At 42.0% G+C, this 21,748-nt stretch overlaps 1 protein-coding gene across 1 annotated transcript in view; it reads left to right on the forward strand.

Moving 5' to 3' along the window:
- Positions 1-207: 207 nt before the first annotated feature.
- The window catches only part of SYBU (syntabulin), a gene marked incomplete at both ends in the record, with an annotated part of 41,877 nt that continues 20,336 nt past the window's right edge, over positions 208-21,748 (forward strand). The window contains 3 exons of the mRNA XM_082321656.1: positions 208-234; positions 433-622; positions 14,657-14,854. Of these exons, the coding sequence (XP_082177782.1) occupies positions 208-234; positions 433-622; positions 14,657-14,854 (415 nt within the window). The remainder of the gene's footprint in view (positions 235-432; positions 623-14,656; positions 14,855-21,748) is intronic.

A 21,748-nucleotide genomic window follows, 5' to 3' on the forward strand; every position in this document is an offset into this window, starting at 1 on the left:
CGGGGCGGGCGGCAGCGGCGGCCCCGGGCGCGGCGGCGGCGGCACCACGTGTCGGGGCGGGGAGCGGCGGCGGGGCCGGGCCGGGCTCCGCCACCCCCAGCGCCGCAGCGCCAGCAGCAGCAGCAGCGGCAGCAGCAACCGCGGCTTAGCGCATCCCTCTCGCCCATGCCAGGTGCCTGTCCCCGGCTGCGCGGTGACTGAGGAGAGATGGGGCCTCTGCGGGAGAGCAGCAAGGTGAGGAGACGGGGAGGGAAGGGGCGGCGAGTCGGGGCGGTGAGTCGGGGCGGCAGGGGCAGGCAAACCCCGGCCCCCCCCCCCCCCCGCCCCTGCAGGGGCGGGGGGGGGGGCCGGGGTTTGCCTGCCCCTGCCGGGATGGTGGAAGGAGGAGGGCGCACCCGAGGGGTCCCTAACGCCGGGGTGCCCCTTCCCGAGCAGGAGCAGAAGACTCAGCTGGAGAAGGAGGTGTCCCGCAGCCGCATCCCCCGCCTGATCCTCCGGCCGCAGCAGAAGGTATCCCCCGCATCCGAGTCGCCTTTTTCGGAAGAGGAGAGCCGGGAATTCAACCCACCCAGTTCCTCCGCGGGCTCCCGCAGGACCGTCAGCAGCAACAGCTTCTGCTCAGGTACCGCAAACGGACCCCCCCCCGCCTCAGCCCTCAGCCCGGGGGTCAGGGTGGGCCGCACCACGCCGACCCCCGAGGCTTCGCCGTCACCCCAAAACGCAGCATCCATGTGTGGGGCTCGTATCGCGCCCTGACGAGCATCCCGCTTTGCGGATGAAGAAGGGCAACCGTTGATTTTTCCAGGGAAATCCAGTATCTGTTCTTTTAATACGCGTCCGTAAGTGACACCAGATGTTTCCATTTCGAGTTCTGCTATCCACTGCTAAAAAGTTGGCGGTTTTACTGCAGCGGAATAGTTGCTTTAAAGAGGAAGATTTGCCTTGAAAACTGCAGCATGGCTTTGAGGCATTCTGAAAAGCCCGTAAGCCAAAGAGTTTGTAAAAGAGGAGATTTGCTATTAAGGGTATCAGACATAGGTCAAATACTGAAATTCTTTTTGGTTTTGTGACGGTGATCTCTGTGCATGAATCAGAACAAAATACGTACATGAAGTTTTGGCTGTCATATTAAATTGAGTTTTGTTTATTTGAGAAGTCAGGCTTTGCCAGACAAGCGTGTCGCCAGGTGTGAGTTGGGCATGATGTCTTCTCTATAGAGAGGGCAATGGCTGGGTGATACACCAGAAGTACATTACTACTATCCAACTGTAGACCACAAAAGTGTCATTTGCTCTTCAAAATGAGTATATCCCTTTACGTCAGGAACAACTTGAAACCAGATTTTTTATGTTAAATATTTGTCCTTGTAGAGTGTAGCACAATTTAAGTGCCTCAGCTAGCAGTGAGTGACTCAGATACCTACTAGTGGTGAGTAATCTTTTAATTCAGTGAAACTCTTCACCGTTTATGACATTGTGCACGTGGATAACAGCATTGAGGGTCACATCACGAACACCTTGGGCTCTATATGCATGTGGTAATTTTAAAGATGTTTTGGTGACTAAAAATTTGGTTTAATAGTCAGTATTTTGGAGCGCATAACATTCTCTGTCTAACTGAAAATCTGAATTATAACAAGTATTTTTGTAATAGTTAATACCAGAGAAAGTTCCTGAACTTCATTTTTGTTTATTCATAAAGTATTTCAATGACCAAAGGTTTTCCTGAGGACAGCCAGAAACACTCATATTTATCTTTGTCTTCACTACAGTGGGTCAGATTTTTTTTTTTAGTTCCTTTAATGAAAAGCAGTGTATTGAACACTGTGTACGAGAACAGTCAATTTTTCTAGATGAGAAACACAATATCCGTGTTTGAATCTACCATTTTCTTCTTAGCTTGGATAGATTTTGCAATTCAGACTCAGTGGAATGATCTATTTGGTTATTGTTTAATGAACAATGCAGAGCACTAAACAATCAACACAGTACTGTAAAAATGCTGAAGTCTTTCTCCCATGCCTTTTGAATCCCTTCACCTTACCTGCTTGAGTTTGCCTGTTACAAGGAAGTAAAATCTTTTGAAGCTTTCTAGAAATACATTATTTTTATGATCTCTCCCAAATGGCTGGTCTTTATCCTGTTTTTTTTTTTTCCCCTGTGTGTTGACAAGCCTTTCATCCTGGCTACTGACATTATTTTTTATGATATCTTTTGGTTTTGTATCGTGTTCTTCAGATCTACTCAACACAGAGCTGCCCAAGTAATACCCTTGCTGTCCCACTGCACTATATCGGCTGTCTCGAGTCCCAGCGGAGCTTTGTATTTACTCTGGGTGTGTCAGTCTCACGGCTTGACAGTTTTAAAGTGCCTTTCGCAGACGTATTCAAAAAAGCGATGCGTCTCTTAACCTGCCTCTTCTGCACAACTGGTCATTTTTATTTCCTTTATTCATCTTTTATTCTTCCATGAATGCTGCGTTGATTTAGTTTGATTTTTTTTCCCCATGCTGAGAGTTTTGTGCTTCTCGAGCTGCCTGCAGCACCCATACAGGTGTGCAGTACCCAGTCTGACTGCTGCGAGTCATCAAACCTTACGCAGCCAAGGATCAGCCAAGGCACTGTCCTCCATCCCAGTATGTGGTTTTGTTGTTGATAGGTTCGATGGATTTTTCACCATGACGCAGGTGTGACAACAGTGATTAACTTGATTTCCTCATTCTCTGGCATCTCTTCCCTGCCTTCCACTTACAATCCTTCTTCATCATAGTATGTCTAATATAGATTGAAATTCCCCAGCAGCAGCAGATGGCTGCTGGTTCCTGTTTCTGGGGAGGGGATGGAGAAGAGCTGTGCGGAGAGGTGAGTGGAGGGGCCGCAGCCTCTAACCTGCCTCTCCTGGTGCTTCACTAGGCACTTACCATCTTCATTGAGAAGTGTCATCCGCAGAAAGTGTGTTTAAAATTAGCAAGTAATAAATTTGGAATAAGTGAGCAGATGAATAATGTGATGAAGTATGAAATGTGATGGCAGTATGAAAAAGCTCATGAGCATTTGGATAGATGTCTTTTTTGTAACTTTTATGGAGCCTTAAATTCTAAAAGGTTCTTGACAAGCAGCAGACAGTGTGGCTTGCCCTCTGGAATAATTCCTTTATGCTTTACCATTCCCTTGACAAGCTGCTCTCTACCTTTCTTCCTTTATTGTTGACACCAAGTGGTTATGATCAGTAGCTTTCTTTTCCCCCCAGCAGAAATGATTTTTTTTTCCTTGTCCATTTAAATACGTATTTCCTGCTTGATGCCCTGGAGCTGCTGAGGTTGTCCATTTTCCCTGGGTGCTTACATTGGCCCCAAAGCATAAATGAAGGCTTGGAGTTCTTCTTTCTCTTTAAAGGAGAGCAGACGGGTCTTCTAGGTATCGTTAATGTTGGCTTTGGTAGGGGGAACCTTTGGGAATCATGGTGGTGCTGCAAGCATGGTGGCAACAGTAAAAAAAAAAATACCACTCGGCAACAGACAAAAGACACTTTGTTTTAATGCTTAGTTGTTTTTGAAGAAGTTGTTCCTTCTGTCTGAGATACATTTTAAATCCGCATGATCATCTCCCTCTTTGTCTTGTGTGACAGGATCAGAGACTCACCTGATCGTGTTGGTCAGTTATTTGCAATTGACATTATGTCAGTTTTGCTTTGTAAGTCTGTATGAAACACGGTGAGATTTCTAATCCGTTTTATCTGTGATATTCCTGATGAAATGTATTTTTAATATTCTTTGTTTCTGCCAAGTGAACGTGGATGTTGTGTAGCCAAGCTGAGCCTTTGTATCAGTATTCACTCTGGGCAATCCTTGCTTAAGATCTTAGCGCATCTGGGGTCCTGCTTGTCATTTGATACAGGAGCACTTCTCTTCCTTCAGCCGCTGCCCTCCTTCGGCTTGGATGTCAGCCAAAGAACTTGTATGATGTCAAACCATGAAAAAACGCTCTCCCAGCAGCTTCGTCTGGCTCAGCTGCTACCGAGCATTTGCCTGTGTCACGCGTGTTTTCCTCCTAAGTTGCACTGGGCTTTGAAGCGGCTGCGGCCGCTTACCTTGTCAGTTGGGCGGAGAGTGCGATTTTAAACACCGCAAAGAAATCATCTGCTCAGGGGTCCATGGCTGAGCGGCTGCCGCAAGAAGGAGCGAGGCTGCCTTTGGTAGTTCCAGTTGCAGCGTTTGCCTTGTAAGAAATGAGATCCTTGGGGCGGGGCGTTATGCTCGGTGGTTGTGTACACGTCCTTTTGATACCGAGCCAGTTGTGTATTGGATCAAAGACAGCCTGGAAGTGCTAAACTCAGTAACAGTCTGTTTAGATTTTCATTTTAAAAGGAAGTTAGTTTGGGATATACTTTTTTTTAATTTTCTGCTTCTGAATAGCTCAGCTGTTAAATTTCTCCTTACGAAGAAGACTTCTTGTGTGCTACCTTTGTAATGACACCCAAGCTTCCCATCAGCCTTGCTTCAGAAGCCAGCCACCTGAATTTCTGCAGGTAATGCAGCAGCACTTTGTTAACTGAGATGCAGCTTTGCAGGAAGCACTTGTGCATTTAATAATCAGTTCAGCAAAAGACTTTGTGAGCCAGAGGACCTGTTTTATTCCCATAGCAAATGGTTCCTCTTTTCTTGGGCTTACCTGCAAATCGCCTTTTTAACTAGACCGCATAGTACTACGGGCCATTGAAAAACAGTAGCGTCTCTGTATATAAATGATTGTGATTCACTCCGACAAAGTTTTCAAAAACAGGAGTTGAAGCTTCTTTTTTGCATTTTCTTTCAAATTTCAAGGTCTGGGTTCAGTACTTATTTCATAACTTGTTCTTTTCTGGTGTAAAGTTTTTTTTAAAAGTCTTGTTCTTTCCATGCGTGGCACAATAAATATGCTCCAGTACCGTGGCTGCACTGTAAACTCCGGAGTGTAGGCGCTGCAACAGGAATCTCAGTGTTACCATTCTCTGCTCTCTTGCTCCTGTGCACAGTCCCCCTGAACTCAGAGATTATTTGCCAATTGGCCCAGCTATTGATGGGTGCTGGGGCTGAGTTTGCAGTGCATATGTCAAAAAAAGGCATGTAGGTTTTAGAGAGGCTGATTTAAGTCAATGTGAATGTGCTACCTATATTGCTAGCCACAGACCAGAAGAGAATGAAATTTGTACAGATGTTACTGGCTGAAATGCTGTACGTTCTCACACTCCGGTAAATAATTTCTTTGCTAGAGCATTGAAGTAGGTTATATTGTAAACCAGCTAGCCTTGGAGGCTACACTATTAAAGTGTGTGTACTTAAATATATATTTCTGAATAGAAAAAGGTAGAGGAAGACAAATTTGTAGTATTTTAATAAGTCAACAGATTGAGGCTAGAGAGTTATTATGAATTACTGAAAATAATTACCTCTATTATTTTTGTGTGTGTGTATATATATGTGTATGTATATATGTCTGTATTATTATGGAAACAGTGAGCCCTCCCGTTCTTCTTGTTTCTTGTTACAAGAGGTATAGTTCCTTACTGGTTTATTTGTTGGCTTTTTAGTCTGAGTTACTGAATCAAAGAGAGATGCTTAAAAGTGCTCAAGTATGTGATACTGAAAGTTAGCTTCTCTTTCCTGCAGTCCTTTATGCTACACTTCTCCACAGTCTTTTTGCCATTTTTTCAAACTTCTGAAGTGGAGGTCTTCTCCAGTGGCTTTGTTTGCAGCGTTCTGTAAGGCAGTTCAGTAGTCACTGTGGTATTAATTTACAAAAACATTGAAACAAAATCTGCTTTCAAAAAAGCACGTATGGCCTTTGCATAAGGGCGACACTGGTGACATCCTTCCTTTTCTCACTGCTGCTTCCCTGGAGAATTTCCTGCTGGGCCGGCTTACGTGCAATAATTTATTATTGCTTCATATTGTTAACCACCAGTTCTGTTTCTGCAGCACAGAGATCTGTTCCAAACTTGGAAATGAGAGAAGTGCCGAGATACTAAAGAGCAAAGCCTGCCTGTTCCTCAGTTTTTGGCCTTTCCTTGCTTCCCTTTCAACTTCACTATTTATTCCCTCTTACTAAGTAACGAACGTTTTGTTCCTGTGCCACACAACAACATCTGGAAGCCAAAATATTTGACCTTTTGAATGTTTGTTGTCACCTTTTTATGTATCTGTCAGCACTGTGAACCTTTAAAGCCTGACCCAGAGCCTCCTGAGGTTGGTAGAAGAGTTCCCGTTGTCTCTGGCACATTTTGGATGGTGTCCTGGGAACAGCCAGTACCTCACCCTTTCTACTACCCTGTTTGTCGCAGCTTGCTGTGTACTATGGACTGAATTCTAAGCTATATCATGCATTTTCTTCACCACCAATGCATAATCTAATAATTTTGTTTTAAAGTGGTTTTCGTTCAATTTTCTATTGAGTTGAATGTTGCCATGCATATTGAAGAACATCACAACTTGTAGCAGAAATGAACCTTTAGTCAAAAGTCTTTGATTTCTTTTGTATTAAAAGAGAGTCTTGATATTTTAAAAGAAATTCTACATGGCATGTTTTTACCCTACATCTATAGGATTAATATAAATCCTTGAAATTTTGGAACGGTGTTTTGACATGTATGTATCACCAAATACAGTGAGTGGGTTCTATGGTGATGCTAAGTGCCAGTCTGGGTTTGGTGGCAATTAAAAAAAAACAAAGGAAAAATATGCATAAAGCAACAATGGATAGAATATATGTGGTTCCCATGCATCATTAGGCGGTAAACAGTGCAACCTTATGAGGTGATGCTGAAGCTGTGGGGGTCACTCACAGTCATACGCTGTCAGCCATAGAGCCAGAGCTATATGAGAATGAAGGAGTATAACATGTTGTACCATTTGAGGAACAGGTACAAATTTCTGTGTATGTATGTGGTCTATTTAAGGTTTTTATTTAAAACAATGGTACCTTCAAAACTGGATAGAATATTTATAATTTCTTCCTTTGCTGCATAATGGAATTAAACACATAAAAGCACACACACAAACCCCCATATATATACACATATTTTTCACATAATGTTGATACAAAATGGGTAATATTTCTTACGCTTGCTGTAGTCAAGGCTCTCCCACCAGAGGAAGCAGCAGTGGCTCCACTTCCAGTTGTTGGCCTGTTAGGAAAGGTTAGTGAGGTCTACTAAAGTGCTTAAAAAAACCCTACCAAACAGCCAAGATTCTTCTTCATCTCTTTTTCAGACTCTTTCCTCTCCTGACCTTTAGTTAAAACTTTTCTTTAAAGTTTTCAAATAGATTTTCAGTCCTTTATCATCTTAAACCCCTTGTCCAAATGTTATTTGTGATGTGATATCAAAACTCTAGAAGCTGTGCTGTTCCTGACCACAGCGCTCTCCTAGTAACAGTACTATTTTTATTGATATTTTTTCTAGTAAGCCTTGATGCTTTTGCTCTGTAATGCTAATACCATTAGTGATGCTATAAATGTAATGGCAAAGCCAGTAAACCACAATTATATAGTACTTTTTTCAGATGGTTTCCCGGAGCTCACATCAATCCTGCTTGTTAGTGAAATGTTCAAATAGAAGGAAGATTAGTAGATTTGCTGCCTAAGTCAGTAAAAATTTGCTGCTTCAGTGTAACTTAGTGTCCTGGTTTCGGCTGGGATAGAGTTAATTTTCTTCCTAGTAGCTGGTATAGTGCTGTGTTTTGGATTTAGTATGAGAATAATGTTGATAACACATTGATGTTTTAGTTGTTGCTAAGTAGTGCTTACACGAGTCAAGGACTTTTCAGCTTCTCATGCTCTACCGAGTGAGAAGGCTGGAGATGCACAGCAAGCTGGGAGGGGGCACAGCCAGGACAGCTGACCCAAACTGGCCAAAGGGCTACTCCATATCGTATGGCGTCATTCTCAGAATATAAACTAGGGGAAAGCTGGCCGGGGGACTGCTGCTCGGGAACTGGGTGGGCATCGGTCAGCAGGTGCTGAGCAATTGCACTGTACATCACTTATTTTGTATATTCCTTTATCATTATTATTATCATCGCCACTATTATTATTATTTTTCCTTCCTTTTCTGTCCTATTGAATTGCTTTTATCTCAAACCACGAATGTTCCTTTTTTTCCCCCTGATTCTCTCCCCCATCCCAACAGGGGGCAGAGGATGAGTAAATGGCTGTGTGGTGTTTAGCTGCCTGATGGGTTAAACCACAGCACTTGGCTGTTGTGCAGTCAGATGTCAAGAGCTGATACCTTTAAGGACATGTTTATGGGAAATATTGCATTGTAAAAGATTCCCAAGCTGTAGGAGTGGGTCAGTCCATCTTCCTTCACCTTCCTCTCCCCTCTTCTGAGCCTCTCACCATTCATGCCATGCTGTGAGTGAGCAGAGAGGACCTCTTGCCTCAGAGGCAAGCTGACCTGAAGCTCAGAGGCATTCAGTGAGCAGCTGCCCTACTAAATTTACAGTGGTGACCATTAGTGGTCAGCCTCTGGGTGTGATGGAAGGAAGGTCAAAGGGGCTGGTGAGGAACAGGTGTAAAAGTTGCCTGGATATTAATGATAGGAACCTCTGCAACAAGCAAAAAGAGTTGAAGATGTTTAGTCTTGATTTTACTTACTTCACTACTGGGTTAGATTTTATCACTAGAACATTAAAATCAATAGTTCCAGCTTGAAAGATGGACTGGGAAAAACAAGGTAGTTCACAGCTGTGGAATATCTGGAAAATGTAAAGGAAAAGTACGATCCTAAGCATGTAGGTTGTACGGGACCTCTGGAGATCGTTTTATCCAGCCTCCTTTTTGAAGCAGGACTGTTTCCAGCAGTACGTCACATCAGCCATAGCTTTGTCTATCTGAGTCTAGAAAACCTTCAAGGACAAGAGTTTGCACAGCCTCTCTAGGTGACCTCAGGGAGCAGTGGAGCTGCTAGCCTGCCTTCATTCACAGGCAAAATGGAGCATAGTTAATTCAAGTTCTGTCTGCAGAGACATAGAGATTAAATGTGGAATTAATTCACTTAGCAGGGTTTCGTATAAGTAGGCCTCCTCTCTTTTCCTGACAGGGCTATAGTTCTAGTTGCTCTTCTGCTTTGCTTTAGTGTGCTTGACTTTTGGTTAAGACACTTGACTCACAAGCACATGATATTCTGATTAATCTTATTAAATACCAACCCCAACAGATCTTAAAAATAGCTCCAAAATGAGTTTAGAATTTATGAGAAAGACCAAAACTGGTAGCATTTTTAGGACTCTACTTTTAGTGAAGTTACTAAATATTTTTTTCAACAGTCTGTGTGATTTTGCAGGTTTGCAGGTGACAAATTGTTTGTAGCAAATGACTAATCTTCTAGACTACATGAAATCACCTACTGGAATGACTGCAGTAAAAATTAAATGTTTTAGTACAAATAGGATCTGAGGAGCATATTCACACTTCTTACCTTAAGCTGTGCTCCCTAAATTGTTGCTGGGCAGGAGAGGGTGCCTCCAGAGGGCCATTCAGTGTCCTGATGAAGTAGGAGTTAGACTCCTACCTATTGAGAGCCTGATGGTGTGCACGTGAATATGCTCTACCTATGTATTTCTGTGTGTACGACTCATTTTATACTATTATGTTTCATCCTGCTGCTTTTACTGTGCTCCTTTGTGTTGCCCAGTTGTTCCAGAATGATATTGTGAATCTGCTGTTAGCAGTGTTTTCTGACTGGGTGGTGAGCCCTTACACCTCTCTGGTTCAGCTGCCCAAGTCAGAACGGTGGTTGTGCTAGTCAATGGAAAGAGATGAGATCCTCCAGACAGTGACTCAAAGTAGTGGGATGACTGGAGAAGCCTAAATTGGGCTTTTGTTCTGACTCATCCTCCAGAGGGGCCTCTTTCTCTCCATTTAAAACAGAAAGAGCCTCAGCAGGTGGAAGCTGGGTGATATATTCATTTTGGTGTCTGTCAGCAACTTTCATTGATGCATAAAACACACCTGTGCTACAAGACCAGTCATGAAAAGAAAACCAAAGCAACATGTAGGGGGTCAAAAAATGTGGAGCAGACAAGCAGATTGGGAGATTATCCTGAAAAATTCTGAAATACCCTTGGTGGTTCACTGTCAATAGCCAGCTCACAGAGGGCTAACAGATGCCGGGATGAACGGAAAGGGAGCCATCAGGTAAAAGTCAGGAAGCTGTTTTTGCCTTGGTACACTGAACTTTCAAAAGTTCATTAGAGGCCCATGTTTAATTCTGGAATCCACACTTCTTAGTGGAAATGCAGAGTATGTACAGCCTGAACATTGGTCAAGGGATCTTAAGATGAAAGTGGGACAGCAGGCAAGGGATCAGGTACAGGGTGGACCGTTCAGACTCATAGAAGTGCATACATAACTAGATCTGGCAGCTAGGGTAAAAATAAGTCAGTGGTTCCTCAGCGAGAGCATCATTAATTATTTGGATGCATTATATAAGGAGATTGTGAATTCAGTATTTCTTGAAGTCTTCAGGAAAAGGCAGTATTTTTCTAACGAAGGCTCTAAAGCATATTCCAGTGAAATTTCTAAAGCCTCCGTGCCCAGAAAATCAGAGGAAATCATCGCATCATAACGTATGGCCTTAAAGTCTATGAGAACAATATTTTTGTCAGTTGTTAGAGTATTATTATCTTTAACACTGTTGTTTATACTTTGATTTTACTATTTGAAACCTAGTCAGTACATGCAAATGTCAGAGTGCTCTGAGCAACTCCCCTGATTGATTGTTTGAGGAGACACTATCCCGTGCTTGGCTTTGAAACTTGGCAAGCATGTCTAATCTGGGAGAGGGGTTGGTCATAGAGTTTCAGTGATGAAATCCAGCTGATGTTCAAAGGGAAGGTCTACTCCCAGAGTGCTCTTAGGAGGCCACTGTGAAAAAAAGACACCATGAATATTGCTAAGAAAGCAATGAAAGTCGTGTGTTGTAAATTTATGTGGTTTTCCCTCTTGTGCAAGTAAATACTACAGGCAAGATCAGAAGTATGGACTTTCAGAGCAGTGTTTGCCAGCTTTCTCTCTTGTATCTTCCTGATGCTCATGTGCCTAAGAAGGTAAATCAGATCTATCTGTATTCCTGAGAAGTCTGGACCTCAAGTCCTTACTGGGACAAAACTCTTGCCAAGTTATAGGACTGAATCCTTAACTGACCTTGCTGAAAATTACATTCACATCATGTCTTCAGCAGAAAGTGAATCCCATCGTGGGCTCATCTGCTCCTGTTACCCCCTTCTCAACTATGGAGATAGATTCCTTATCTTGGCCTATTTCTGGGCAGGTGGAGGTCTTCGCCTCCTTCTGTCAGAGTTGTCAGTAGGGTTTTGGAGGAGCCTACAGGTCCACAGGACATACTGAACCTAGACTGCCATGGTTGCATCCTTCCTCCCACGGATGAGGAGCAGAGGTGTTCTCTGGGGCAGTGAGCAGGGTGGGTGGTCAGGCTGTCGGTTGGATGGAGGGGGCATCAGCTTGATGTGCGGTCAGGGTCCACGGGGAAGTCTGCTGCTCTTCTGTGGGGAGTTCACCTACAATATTAAATACAATTAAATAGCCTGTTAAGGCTTCGGTAGCAGGGAAGAACAAAGGTAAGTGCAGGCAATTTGGCTTGCAGCGAGCAGTTGGATAGCACCTCTGTGTTCACCAGGACTTTTCCTTGTGCCAGAACGGTGAGGTGCAGGTCGGGTGGGAGGCGGATCCCCCCAGTGTACAGCAGAGCTTTGCTTGCCGTTGGTGGTGAGCACTCCCGTTTCATATGCAGCTGTTCCTTTCTGTGGTGGTAAACATTTTGATTATTCAAAAGGCACCACAAAAAGCTGACACAGAAAAATGTTTCTCTGCAGCTTGCCCTAGATTTGGAAATTATGATTTTGTTCACATTACTGGCTAATACTAGGTAGAAGGAGTAGAAGTTATACATTGTATAAAAAATAACAAATGATCAGAGGAGAGGGAGTACAATAAGATCATTCATTTACTTCAGCTGGAGTGGGAATGCTCACCTGGTTATTGCTGTGTCTAAAGGTCACAAGGGGTATGAGTAGAGAAGAGCTATTATTCTTTGTGCCAGGCTCATTTGTTCCTTTAATAAATGCCCCATTGGAACAGAAACTGAGGGTAAAATGAGGATAGGTAGATATGACATAATCTGATCATACAGTGTCACCAGTGTGATATCAGAGGCAATGGTGGGGGGAGTGGTAATTAAAGTATTTATTTTTATATTCTATTTTTATATGCTTTCTTTAGCTACTCTATTTCCTTATCGCAGTTAGTTTTACATACTTGTTTTTTAATGCCCTAATTCTTAGCACTGTAGTTTAGTTCTTCCATTCTTTAAAGGTTTTATCAGCTTCTGAGGTTGTGTGCCAGGTAGCATCCTTACAGATTTCTTCACTGAGAGGGTGGCCGGTCCCTGGAACAGGCTCCCCAGGGAAGTGGTCAAGGCACCAAGCCTGTCAGAGTTCAAGTAGTATCTGGGCAACGCTCTTAGTTATATGATTTAGTTTTAGGTAGTCCTGTGAGGAGCAGGGAGTTGGACTTGATGATCCTTATAGGTCCCTTCCAACTTGAGATATTCTACGATTCTATGATAGCTTTGGGAGTTATTTATACATAAAGTCTCCCATACAAAACACTGTGAGGTCTGCAGAACTTGTCCAGCTATTGCAGTGATTTTATTGGTGGACAGATGAAGGAAATAGTTTCTTGTCTTTTTTTTTGTAAACAGAAAGTTTTGAAAATAATGGCACATAGATCTAAGTGGAAAGGTAGTAAGAAAAAATAAACTGCATGAACCTGCACTTTTTTCTGAATATATTTGATTATAAATGTTTGTGTGCTTCTAAAGAGAAGACACTTTGAACCTAGCTAAAGGAGCTGCTTAAATGCAGTTCAGAAGCTCGCTCAGCAGTGCTGATCCACTGCCCTGTGGGCAGCTGTAGGCAGCATTCATTCAGCCTGCAGAAGAGACTCTGAACCCTTGGGAGAAGGAAATGGGTGCTGATCTGGGAGGAAATTGCTGCCTTCTTTCTTCTCTGTGTTGAGTTGTGTAGTGATGTTGATGGGAATGGAAAGGATAAAAAGTAAACTAAAATCATGTGGGCAAAAATCCTGCTTTAGTCAGGGTGAATGTGGGGATGGGCTGAAAACTTTATTAGCAGTCTTCTCCTTCCCAGTATTTTTCTAGGAACTGATTCTGAGTTGCAGAAGGCAGCAGCGAGATGGCAAAAGGAGATGCTCGTAGGGTTAATTGAGCTGATTTGAAGGAATGAAATATGACTGGAACAAATAGGTGAGAGTAGGGTAACTGGCCAGGCATGAAAGAAAACTGATTCACATGAGAGGATTAGGTTGTTTTTCTGTTTTTCTGAGCGATAATTAACAACAGCAAAAGATACTCTTTCCTGTGGACAGGAGGCGGGCAGGGAGGGAGTTAGATAGTTATAGGGTGCCTCTTTTGCCTCATAATAGCACAGTCGCATACTGACTTTTTAAACAATCTGCCCACGCAAAGCTCATTGCAAGATCAGGCTTGACCTAAATTATGAACAGGGTGGAAGTGGGAAGTGAAATATGGTCATGCAAATCATTTGGCTTAGTTGCAGGTATTTCTTTGAGTTTCATGTTAGGTAAAGATAATGCACCAGGAGCAGACTGCAATTGCATAATTAAGATGGCAGCTTTCATTTTGTCCTGAGAATGAAAAAACAGTTACATTTCTCCAGGAAAGTAAATATTCAAGGCTTCCCAGTGTCAGAGTAGCCTGTTTGGTTTCGTTGTGTATCTCTAAAACCACTGTGACTTTTAGGGGAGCTGTGATTAATCAAGATTAGAGGACGTGATTAGATGAAGGGGCTGTTTGATATGTGGATTTCACCTGGACTCAGACTTCTTACTTTGCATTTAGTTGTTAAGAGCTGGAGTGTTTGTACTCCTGGAGGTCAGGAACGCGGGTCTGTTCCCGAGGTGGCTGCTGATGCCATGAAGCGCTGGTGTGCCCTCAGAGGAATTCAGCTTTAAACAAAAGCAGTCTGTGTATAGCGCACCCTCTTCGGAGCCGGGTTCCTCACAGCCACTTGTCAAGAATGGAAGTGCTCTGTGATTGTGGTTGCTTTAAAAGGAAAAACAATTTTGAGAAACCTTTTTTAGTTCCATTTCAGTGAAAATCCTGACTTTGTGCATATGGGCTGTAGGTTGTTCTCTTGTTCAGATAGGAGCATATCTTGAAGGACAGCATGTGGCCCATGCTTGCTTTTCATCCAGTGTGCACTACACAAGCCATTCTTCTGTCTTACATGCATTTCTTCATGCCGTAATATTCCCTAACATAGCTAAGTCAAAAGACTTTATCTTAGATGTGAGTTTTCATTATGTAGCTCCTGATTTTGTATTTTGTCAGACTTAGTGAAACAAGCACTTGCCATTTTAGTCTGCCACAAGGTATTCAATACTTCTTCACATAATGGGAGGAACTAATAGCTTCTCACTAGGTTTCAGAGCCAAGGTTGTGCATACCCGGTAACTGACTGTAAACAGTTGTAGCCCAAACACTTTTTTTTTTTTCTTTATTCTGCTAACATTCAGGTACTTATTAGTTAGAAATTTTGATGTTTTCCCTTTTCTCTTCAGATGACACTGGCTGCCCTAGTAGCCAGTCAGTATCTCCAGTTAAGACTCCTTCTGATGCTGGAAACAGTCCAATCAGTTTTTGCACTGGTAGCGATGGAGACTTCTCCAGGAAGAAATTCAGTCCGGGGACAATGAGTGAAGGGAACCCACAGCTGGCCCGATATAAGAAGGAGACAAAGACAAGCCTTGTAAAGCCCGGTGAGTATAGTATAGTTCCTTTAATTTATTTGATTACACTCTCTAATTGACTAGTGCATCTACAGGGGTCTGGATACATTGTGTTGTGCTGCCTGTGATACAACTAATGCCAACAGTAAAAAAAAAAAAAAAGTTGGGTTCTTTCTGTGGAGCCACCTGCAAGATTTGAAAACAGTATTGGTATTATCTTTTTCATGGAAATATAATTAATTGACATCTTCACTTGCTTTTATGAAGTTGGATGGTGATGTCAAATAACAACTAAAATGGATTTTATCCTGTTTCATGGTAATTGCACACATATTTCACTGGCCAAAGATAAATGACTCTTCCTATGGAAGCAAAGAATTATAGTCTTCTGATGTTGTTAGATTTATTGTTGGATTCTGCCTAAAGTTTATGCTGCCAGGCTGTGATAGCTCTGGGGATACAACGTGTCAAACCAAGGCAAGATAACAGGCAGCCTACGTGTGGGAGTTAGGCAGATGTAGATCCATACTGCATTGGCTGAATCAAGAGTATGTCTCCCGTTACCTCAGGCTAATGGGCCTCCTCAGACCACAGACTAAATCAGCACCTGCTTGTCGCACATCCAAGACTAAATATCCTGGTGTGTCCTTGGCTGCTGTAATTTTAATGAGTAGACATAAAATATTTTTGTGATTCATGTACAGGCAGCTCTTCATTACAAATGGTCAGGATATCTGTGCTGGTATTTAATTAATCATGGAGACAGAGAGGGTGTTTTGACCCTGTGCAGAGCAGCTGCAGAACTGACGTGGTTTATGAGCTCAGGTACCTCCTGGCTATACTGTTTCCAGAGTCATTTTACCTCTGGAAGCAATTTAGACAATTTCACGAGGAGCCAGCTCAGATTTAGCAGCACCACGTTTAATCCAGAAGCAGCAGAGAATTTGTTGCAAAAACTCTTTGCTGACTTGGTCATTGGAAGGGCTGATTAAATCTGACTTACCACTATCCCTGCAAAGTTCTTCAACTCCTTTTGTAGCATCTGTGTTACCTGAAGGTTCCCACTCTCACATTGCTCTGCATAATGGGAGATAATATTTTTTCAAGGTTTGTTTTCTGTTCCATTAAAATCAAGGAATCTAATGCAGGTAGAAGGCAGTGAATACAGTACATGGCAGTCAAATCTGCAGCAATGGCTATCAACCATTTTGTGTGTGAATATGGGTGTAGGTTAGTGTGCTGGTTTTGGCTGCGATAGTTAATTTTTTTCATAGTAGCTAGTATGGGGCTATGTTTTGGATTTGTGCTGAAAACAGTGTTGATAACACAGGAATGTTTTAGTTACTGCTGAGCAGTGCTTACACAGAGTCAAGGCCTTTTCTGCTTCTCACCCCACCCCACCAGCGAGTAGGCTGGGGGTGCACAAGAAGTTGGGAGGGGACACAGCCGGGACAGCTGACCCCAACTGACCAAAGGGATATTTCACACCATATGATGTCATGCTCAGCATATAAAGCTGTGGGAAGAAGAAGGAAGGGGACGACGTTTGGAGTGATGGCGTTTGTCTTCCCAAGTAGCCGCTATGCGTGATGGAGCCTTGCTTTCCTGGAGATGGCTGAACACCTGCCTGCCGATGGGAAGTAGTGAATGAATTCCTTGTTTTGCTTTGCTTGCATGTGTGGCTTTTGCTTTACCCATTAAACTGTCTTTATCTCAACCCATGAGTTTTCTCACTTTTACTCTTCCGATGGTCTCCCCCATCCCACTGGGGGGGAGTGAGTGGCTGTGTGGTGCTTAGTTGCTGGCTCGGGTTAAATCATGACACATAGCAAAATGTGGATAAAGAATTTTGAAAAGGTTTTTTTTTTTCTGCTGAAAAGTCCTATATACATGGGAAAAGAGTTATGCACCTTTTTTTCAATAAATTACTTCATTTATTTTTGACCTGTAATATCAAGCTATTAGCCTTTTGCAGTAATAGTCAGAAGTAATCTTCATTTTGGTTGATGGTATTATTTCAAATCTTTGAACAGACTTAGTTTAGGTACTTAAAAACTATAATTTTTAAACTATGTTTCTTTCAAATATTAGGCTTAAGTAATCATTTGACCTATGTTTGCCCGTGTCTCCTTTCTTATATCCATCACTGCTAAATTCTGTTGAATTTCCTGAGCCATTTAAGAAGAGTGCAAGAATCAGTAAGGTTGCAAGAATGTAAGTTGAAAGGCTGAGAGGGGGAAACAAAGGCAATCTGAGTAGAATTTTAATATGCTTCAGGTGGGAAAAAAGTCAACACAGAGGAGTCTATAGTTTGCTGCTTATGGAGCTGCCTTTAATGCCATTCTTTGGACAGACAGATGTACTGACATCCTCGTCCATTCATTTGAAGCTCTCATTTGTCATCTTTGCAGTTTCCTCTTAATGTGGCTTTATTCTTGTAGGTGGGCCATTTTTTGTAGCTGTTGGTACTTCTGCATTGATTGATCTCTAAGGTTGGAAAACTTGTCTCCAGAGTTCAAGCATATTGCTCCTGGGATCCATCAAAACTCTCAGAGCAGGAACTGGGTCTGATTTACAGACTACTTCTATGTTCCTCCTGCCAAATATCTCACACCTTTTTAGTGGAAAGTTGTCAAAAACCACATCGTAGTTAGTGTGAGAGCTGACACAGGTGAGGGACATTCCTGAAATGGAGAGCATGCCAGGGAACAGCTGGGGTTCATTTCCCTCACTGTTGGCCACAGGGGTTAATGTAATTCTTTCCCATTGCTATCTCTTCGCTTCAGGTGGATCCAGTCCCTTCCCCATGACCTACTTGCGTGTGAATTTCTGGTGACTCAGTGGGAAGATCAAGCCCTTGTGCAAAGAGGAGGCATCATCATGTAGCAAAACGCACAGGGGAGTAGTAAAAGGGAAGTGGGACCTGGGAGGAGAATAACAGCAACGTGTCCTTGTCATACGTAACCTAGTTCTGCATACAGCTGGATACCTCAAACTACAGCACAAAAAGAGCGGAGTATAATATCTTTCTCTCTACCAAAAGCACTTGCTGATTTATGGAGATAATATCTACTTTTTATTTACCTAAAAAGTCTTGTGATAATGACTACATAGCAGGAGCCAGACATGAGAGACAAAAATCCAGCCTACCACTATCTTTTACAGACTCTGTCCTGCGCTACATTTTTGTAGGCGAGTGCATCTATCAGTGTGCACCTTCAAAATGCCTTCATTTTGCCGAAAATTTATCTGTTTCCAGGATTGTTTTCTTGGAACATGCTGAATCTCAGAAGTAACACTCACACAAATATTTAGATAATTCAGGAAATGTCAGAGCGTGATCACACTGAGAATGAACCCTGGGACTTTTTTTAGGCTGTTCCCAAGCTCCAGTGCTTTTCTCTTACTCTAGCAACATCGCTTCATCTTTTTTTTCCTATACTTCAAAATATGAAATACGATGTAGCTTTTTTTTCTCTAATAGCCTAAGGCATTGTTATGTGGATCTAAGTCATCTTCAGCTCTTGAAGTATTAACAAACTGGATTCAGATATCATTCATAATTTATGTTGTTTGCATAGTGAGCCATACTTAATCCTAGAATGCATTACCACTGCATCTTGCTAAACCTCTGAAAGATTTATAACCATGAAGATATTATTCATTTGGAGTAGTTGGTAATGGTTTTTATTGTGCATTAAATCCAAATCACAGCAGTGTTACAGGTGTATTTGACTTAAAATCAGTGACTGCGTTCTCAGGAAAGGATGGAGAGGACAGGTACATTAAGAAGATATAAAACATCCACTCCAGGAGGAAGTTACGAGCCTTTTAATTTCAGGATTTTAGAAGTTGTTCCCTCTTTTGGATGTGATTAATTTATGCAGTATTAAAAGAATAGAAAATGTGTTGCAGAAAATGGCATCGCAAAAAGGCACAAAAAGCTTAATTAACACTAGTCCTAGTTTTGTATCAAGATGCTGTGCTGAATCCTACAGTTTCGGTAATTGAATAAACAGGAGCATAAACATTTCTACATATTCAGATTCTCGGTGTGCTCCTCCTGCAAAGATCCATCCTGAATTCCTGCAGCTCATGTCCACATCTTGTTAAGAATAGTGGGAACTGTTTTGCTTTCTTTGACAGTCTTTCTCATCTTGTCTTGTTTTTTGACTTCCATATGAATGCTTAGTGCAAGGATTCAAAATCTGGATCGGCAAGCTGCAAAGTATTGATAAACTTACACAGATGTGGATAAAGAAAGAAATCTTGGGCAAGAGTTGCGTCAAGAATTTTTGAAAGGCTTGCATGTTTAAAATAACAAAAAGCTGTACTTTCATTTAAATGTCTGTGAGCATCATAATTCGAGAAGGGCACTTGATCAGCTGACTGTGTTCAGCGTTTCTGGCAAAAGTTCTGGTCTTTACTTTCTTGCTTTAGGTGTCATGGGCACGTTTGGGGCAGTTTCATGAATGATCTGAGGTTACTGTTGGAGCTGTCTCTTAGGCCCCATGGAATTCCTGAAGTTTCACGTGAAATTATTAAGACTTAAGATAAAACATTGAGACATTAAGCACCACTGCAAGAAAGGAGACCTAGGTGAGCCGCAGTTAGGGTCAGCTCCCAAAACTTGTAAAGACTGGCTGTCCGTCATTCACGGCTTGGTGCAGCATTAATCATTCCCAGTAGCAGCAGACTATACAAAAAAGTTATTCCTTTTCACTGCTGATAAAACATTTGGCCATCTATTACTGCATCTGGGTAAAATAGTAACATTTTTGATTATATGGCAGTTGATCCGCAATGGATTGTATTTCAAGGAGGGCGGTCATTGAGAACTCAGGCATTAAAACTTCAGTCTGTTCAAATTAATAGGCAAATCTCAGAGGCTTTCACCACATAGAGCACCTACGTTTGTTGGACAATAGGCAATGAGCAGAAATTAAGGAATGTGACATTCCATACGAACGCAAGAAAACACTTTTTTTTACTGTGACAGTGGTCAGACACTGGCACAGGTTGCTTAGAGAAGTTGTTGGTGGAGTCTCCATCCATGGAGGTACTCAAAATTCAACTAGACACAGTCCTGATCAGCCTGATTCAGCTAGACTTGCTTGAGCAGGGAGCTGGACTAGGTGGTCTCCAGAGGTCTCTTCCACTTCCAGTGATTCTGCTGTCTGAACTTTTTTCCTTTAAATAGTGCATCACCCAGATCTGTAGTTAAGTAGTTGCAAGGCACAATTTGTGCTTTACCTGCCTGATCTTTCATGTCCATGTACTGCCATTTCACTTACAATGAGTTCATAGAAATGAAGGAATAAAAAAGTAACTTTTAACAATCACTATTCAATTAAAAATGTCATTTAACTTTGAGCCATAGTAAGTAATGTTGTTGCAGCATGTGTTGCCAGTATGATCTCCTCTACTACTTGATGGTGGATTTTTCAAGTCATGAGTGAATGAGCCTTGGTGTAGGATGTCCCGGTCTGAACACATTAATCTTGGCAGGCTTTAGGACTTTCAGGAGCTTTAGGAGAGACTGGTGGAGCTGACTGTATTGGACTTAAATTGGTTGTGAGTTCAGTGTAGGAGTTGGTGCTTTTTTAATCAACTTTGGAGCTGATGATAGTTAACAAAAAGGAAGCAAGGGAAATGACCCTGGACATTTGGGAATGTTACAGTTAGAGCTAAATAAGCCAAACAGATTAAATAGAAAATGCAGGTGTTAGCTGCAAATTATGTCTAGGTGTTAAAAATGTCTAACTGTTAAAATGTAATGCTCTTCGTGCTCATTTTTTTGTATCCGGTGTGTGAGGGTTAGATTCCCAGGATAGTAAATGTCTATGAACTTATTCTTGGGGGCACCCTGTGCAAGCAAAGAGTAGTGGCTAGTTAATCAATTAGTGTGCAATTAGTAGATAAGTTTATCCATATTGCTACACTACTTCCATATGTATTCTAAAGGCAGCCAGTTTGGTTATTTTAAAAGCAAAACATAAAAGTTCTGATTTGGGTTATATTACTGACATCTGGCTGTATGATTTTACAGATCTTTTGTCAGCTCGCTCCCTCTCTTCAGAATGACAGTGTGGGAATAATAGTGTCTGACTGATATATACGTATGTATGTGCTTCACTTGAAAAACAGATGAGTTGGTGTGTAAGTTCTGCAAGAGGATTGTCTTAGAGGTAATTCTGGAAATATATTTCACTCTCAAGAACTTCACCTTTCTGATTGCAGAAGGATGCAATGATAGGACTTTGTTTTATCTTGAGAAGGCTAATAAAATATTAGAAAGACATGTTTTACTGGTGCATTTATCCAAGAACATTGTATCTTCTATTTGCATGGCTTTTGTTCATTCTCTGTACCAAATTTCTGCAAGCAGTGGGAAAAATAATAGAACTGTTGTCCCCGTTGTTCAGGAACAACGGTACAGAATACAAAAACCAAGTTACAGAATGTGCTAACTTGAATAGATCCTGTGGCATGCAAAGGGATTCATTGTTCTTTATAACTACTAGTTGGTACTTCTACCTCTTACATTGAAATACTTTTTAAAATGCTGCTGGTGTACTATGAATTCTAATGCAAAGTCACACTGTTTGGTTGTTTAAAAAAAACAGACAACAGAAACCCTGTATTTGGAGATAGCAATCCGCCTTGACTGATCCCTAAAATAAATTGGTGTGCCTCAGTTTAAAAGCAGAATCACACAATAGTGAGAGTGATGAGAAGACTGGTAAACTCAGTGTAATGTGTCTCTCTTTCTGCTGTGACTTATTTAGCATTACTTTATAACCCACATTCCAAGCCTGCACCTTTTCTGAGGGAGCGATAATTAAGAACAAGGGTATGTCAAAGGACATTTAACCCGGTTACAAATGCAGGATTTAATCAGAGTACACCATGTTCTCATCCTGC

This window comes from Platalea leucorodia (assembly GCF_965183815.1).
Source record: "Platalea leucorodia genome assembly, chromosome: 1".
NCBI classification, from domain to species: domain Eukaryota; kingdom Metazoa; phylum Chordata; class Aves; order Pelecaniformes; family Threskiornithidae; genus Platalea; species Platalea leucorodia.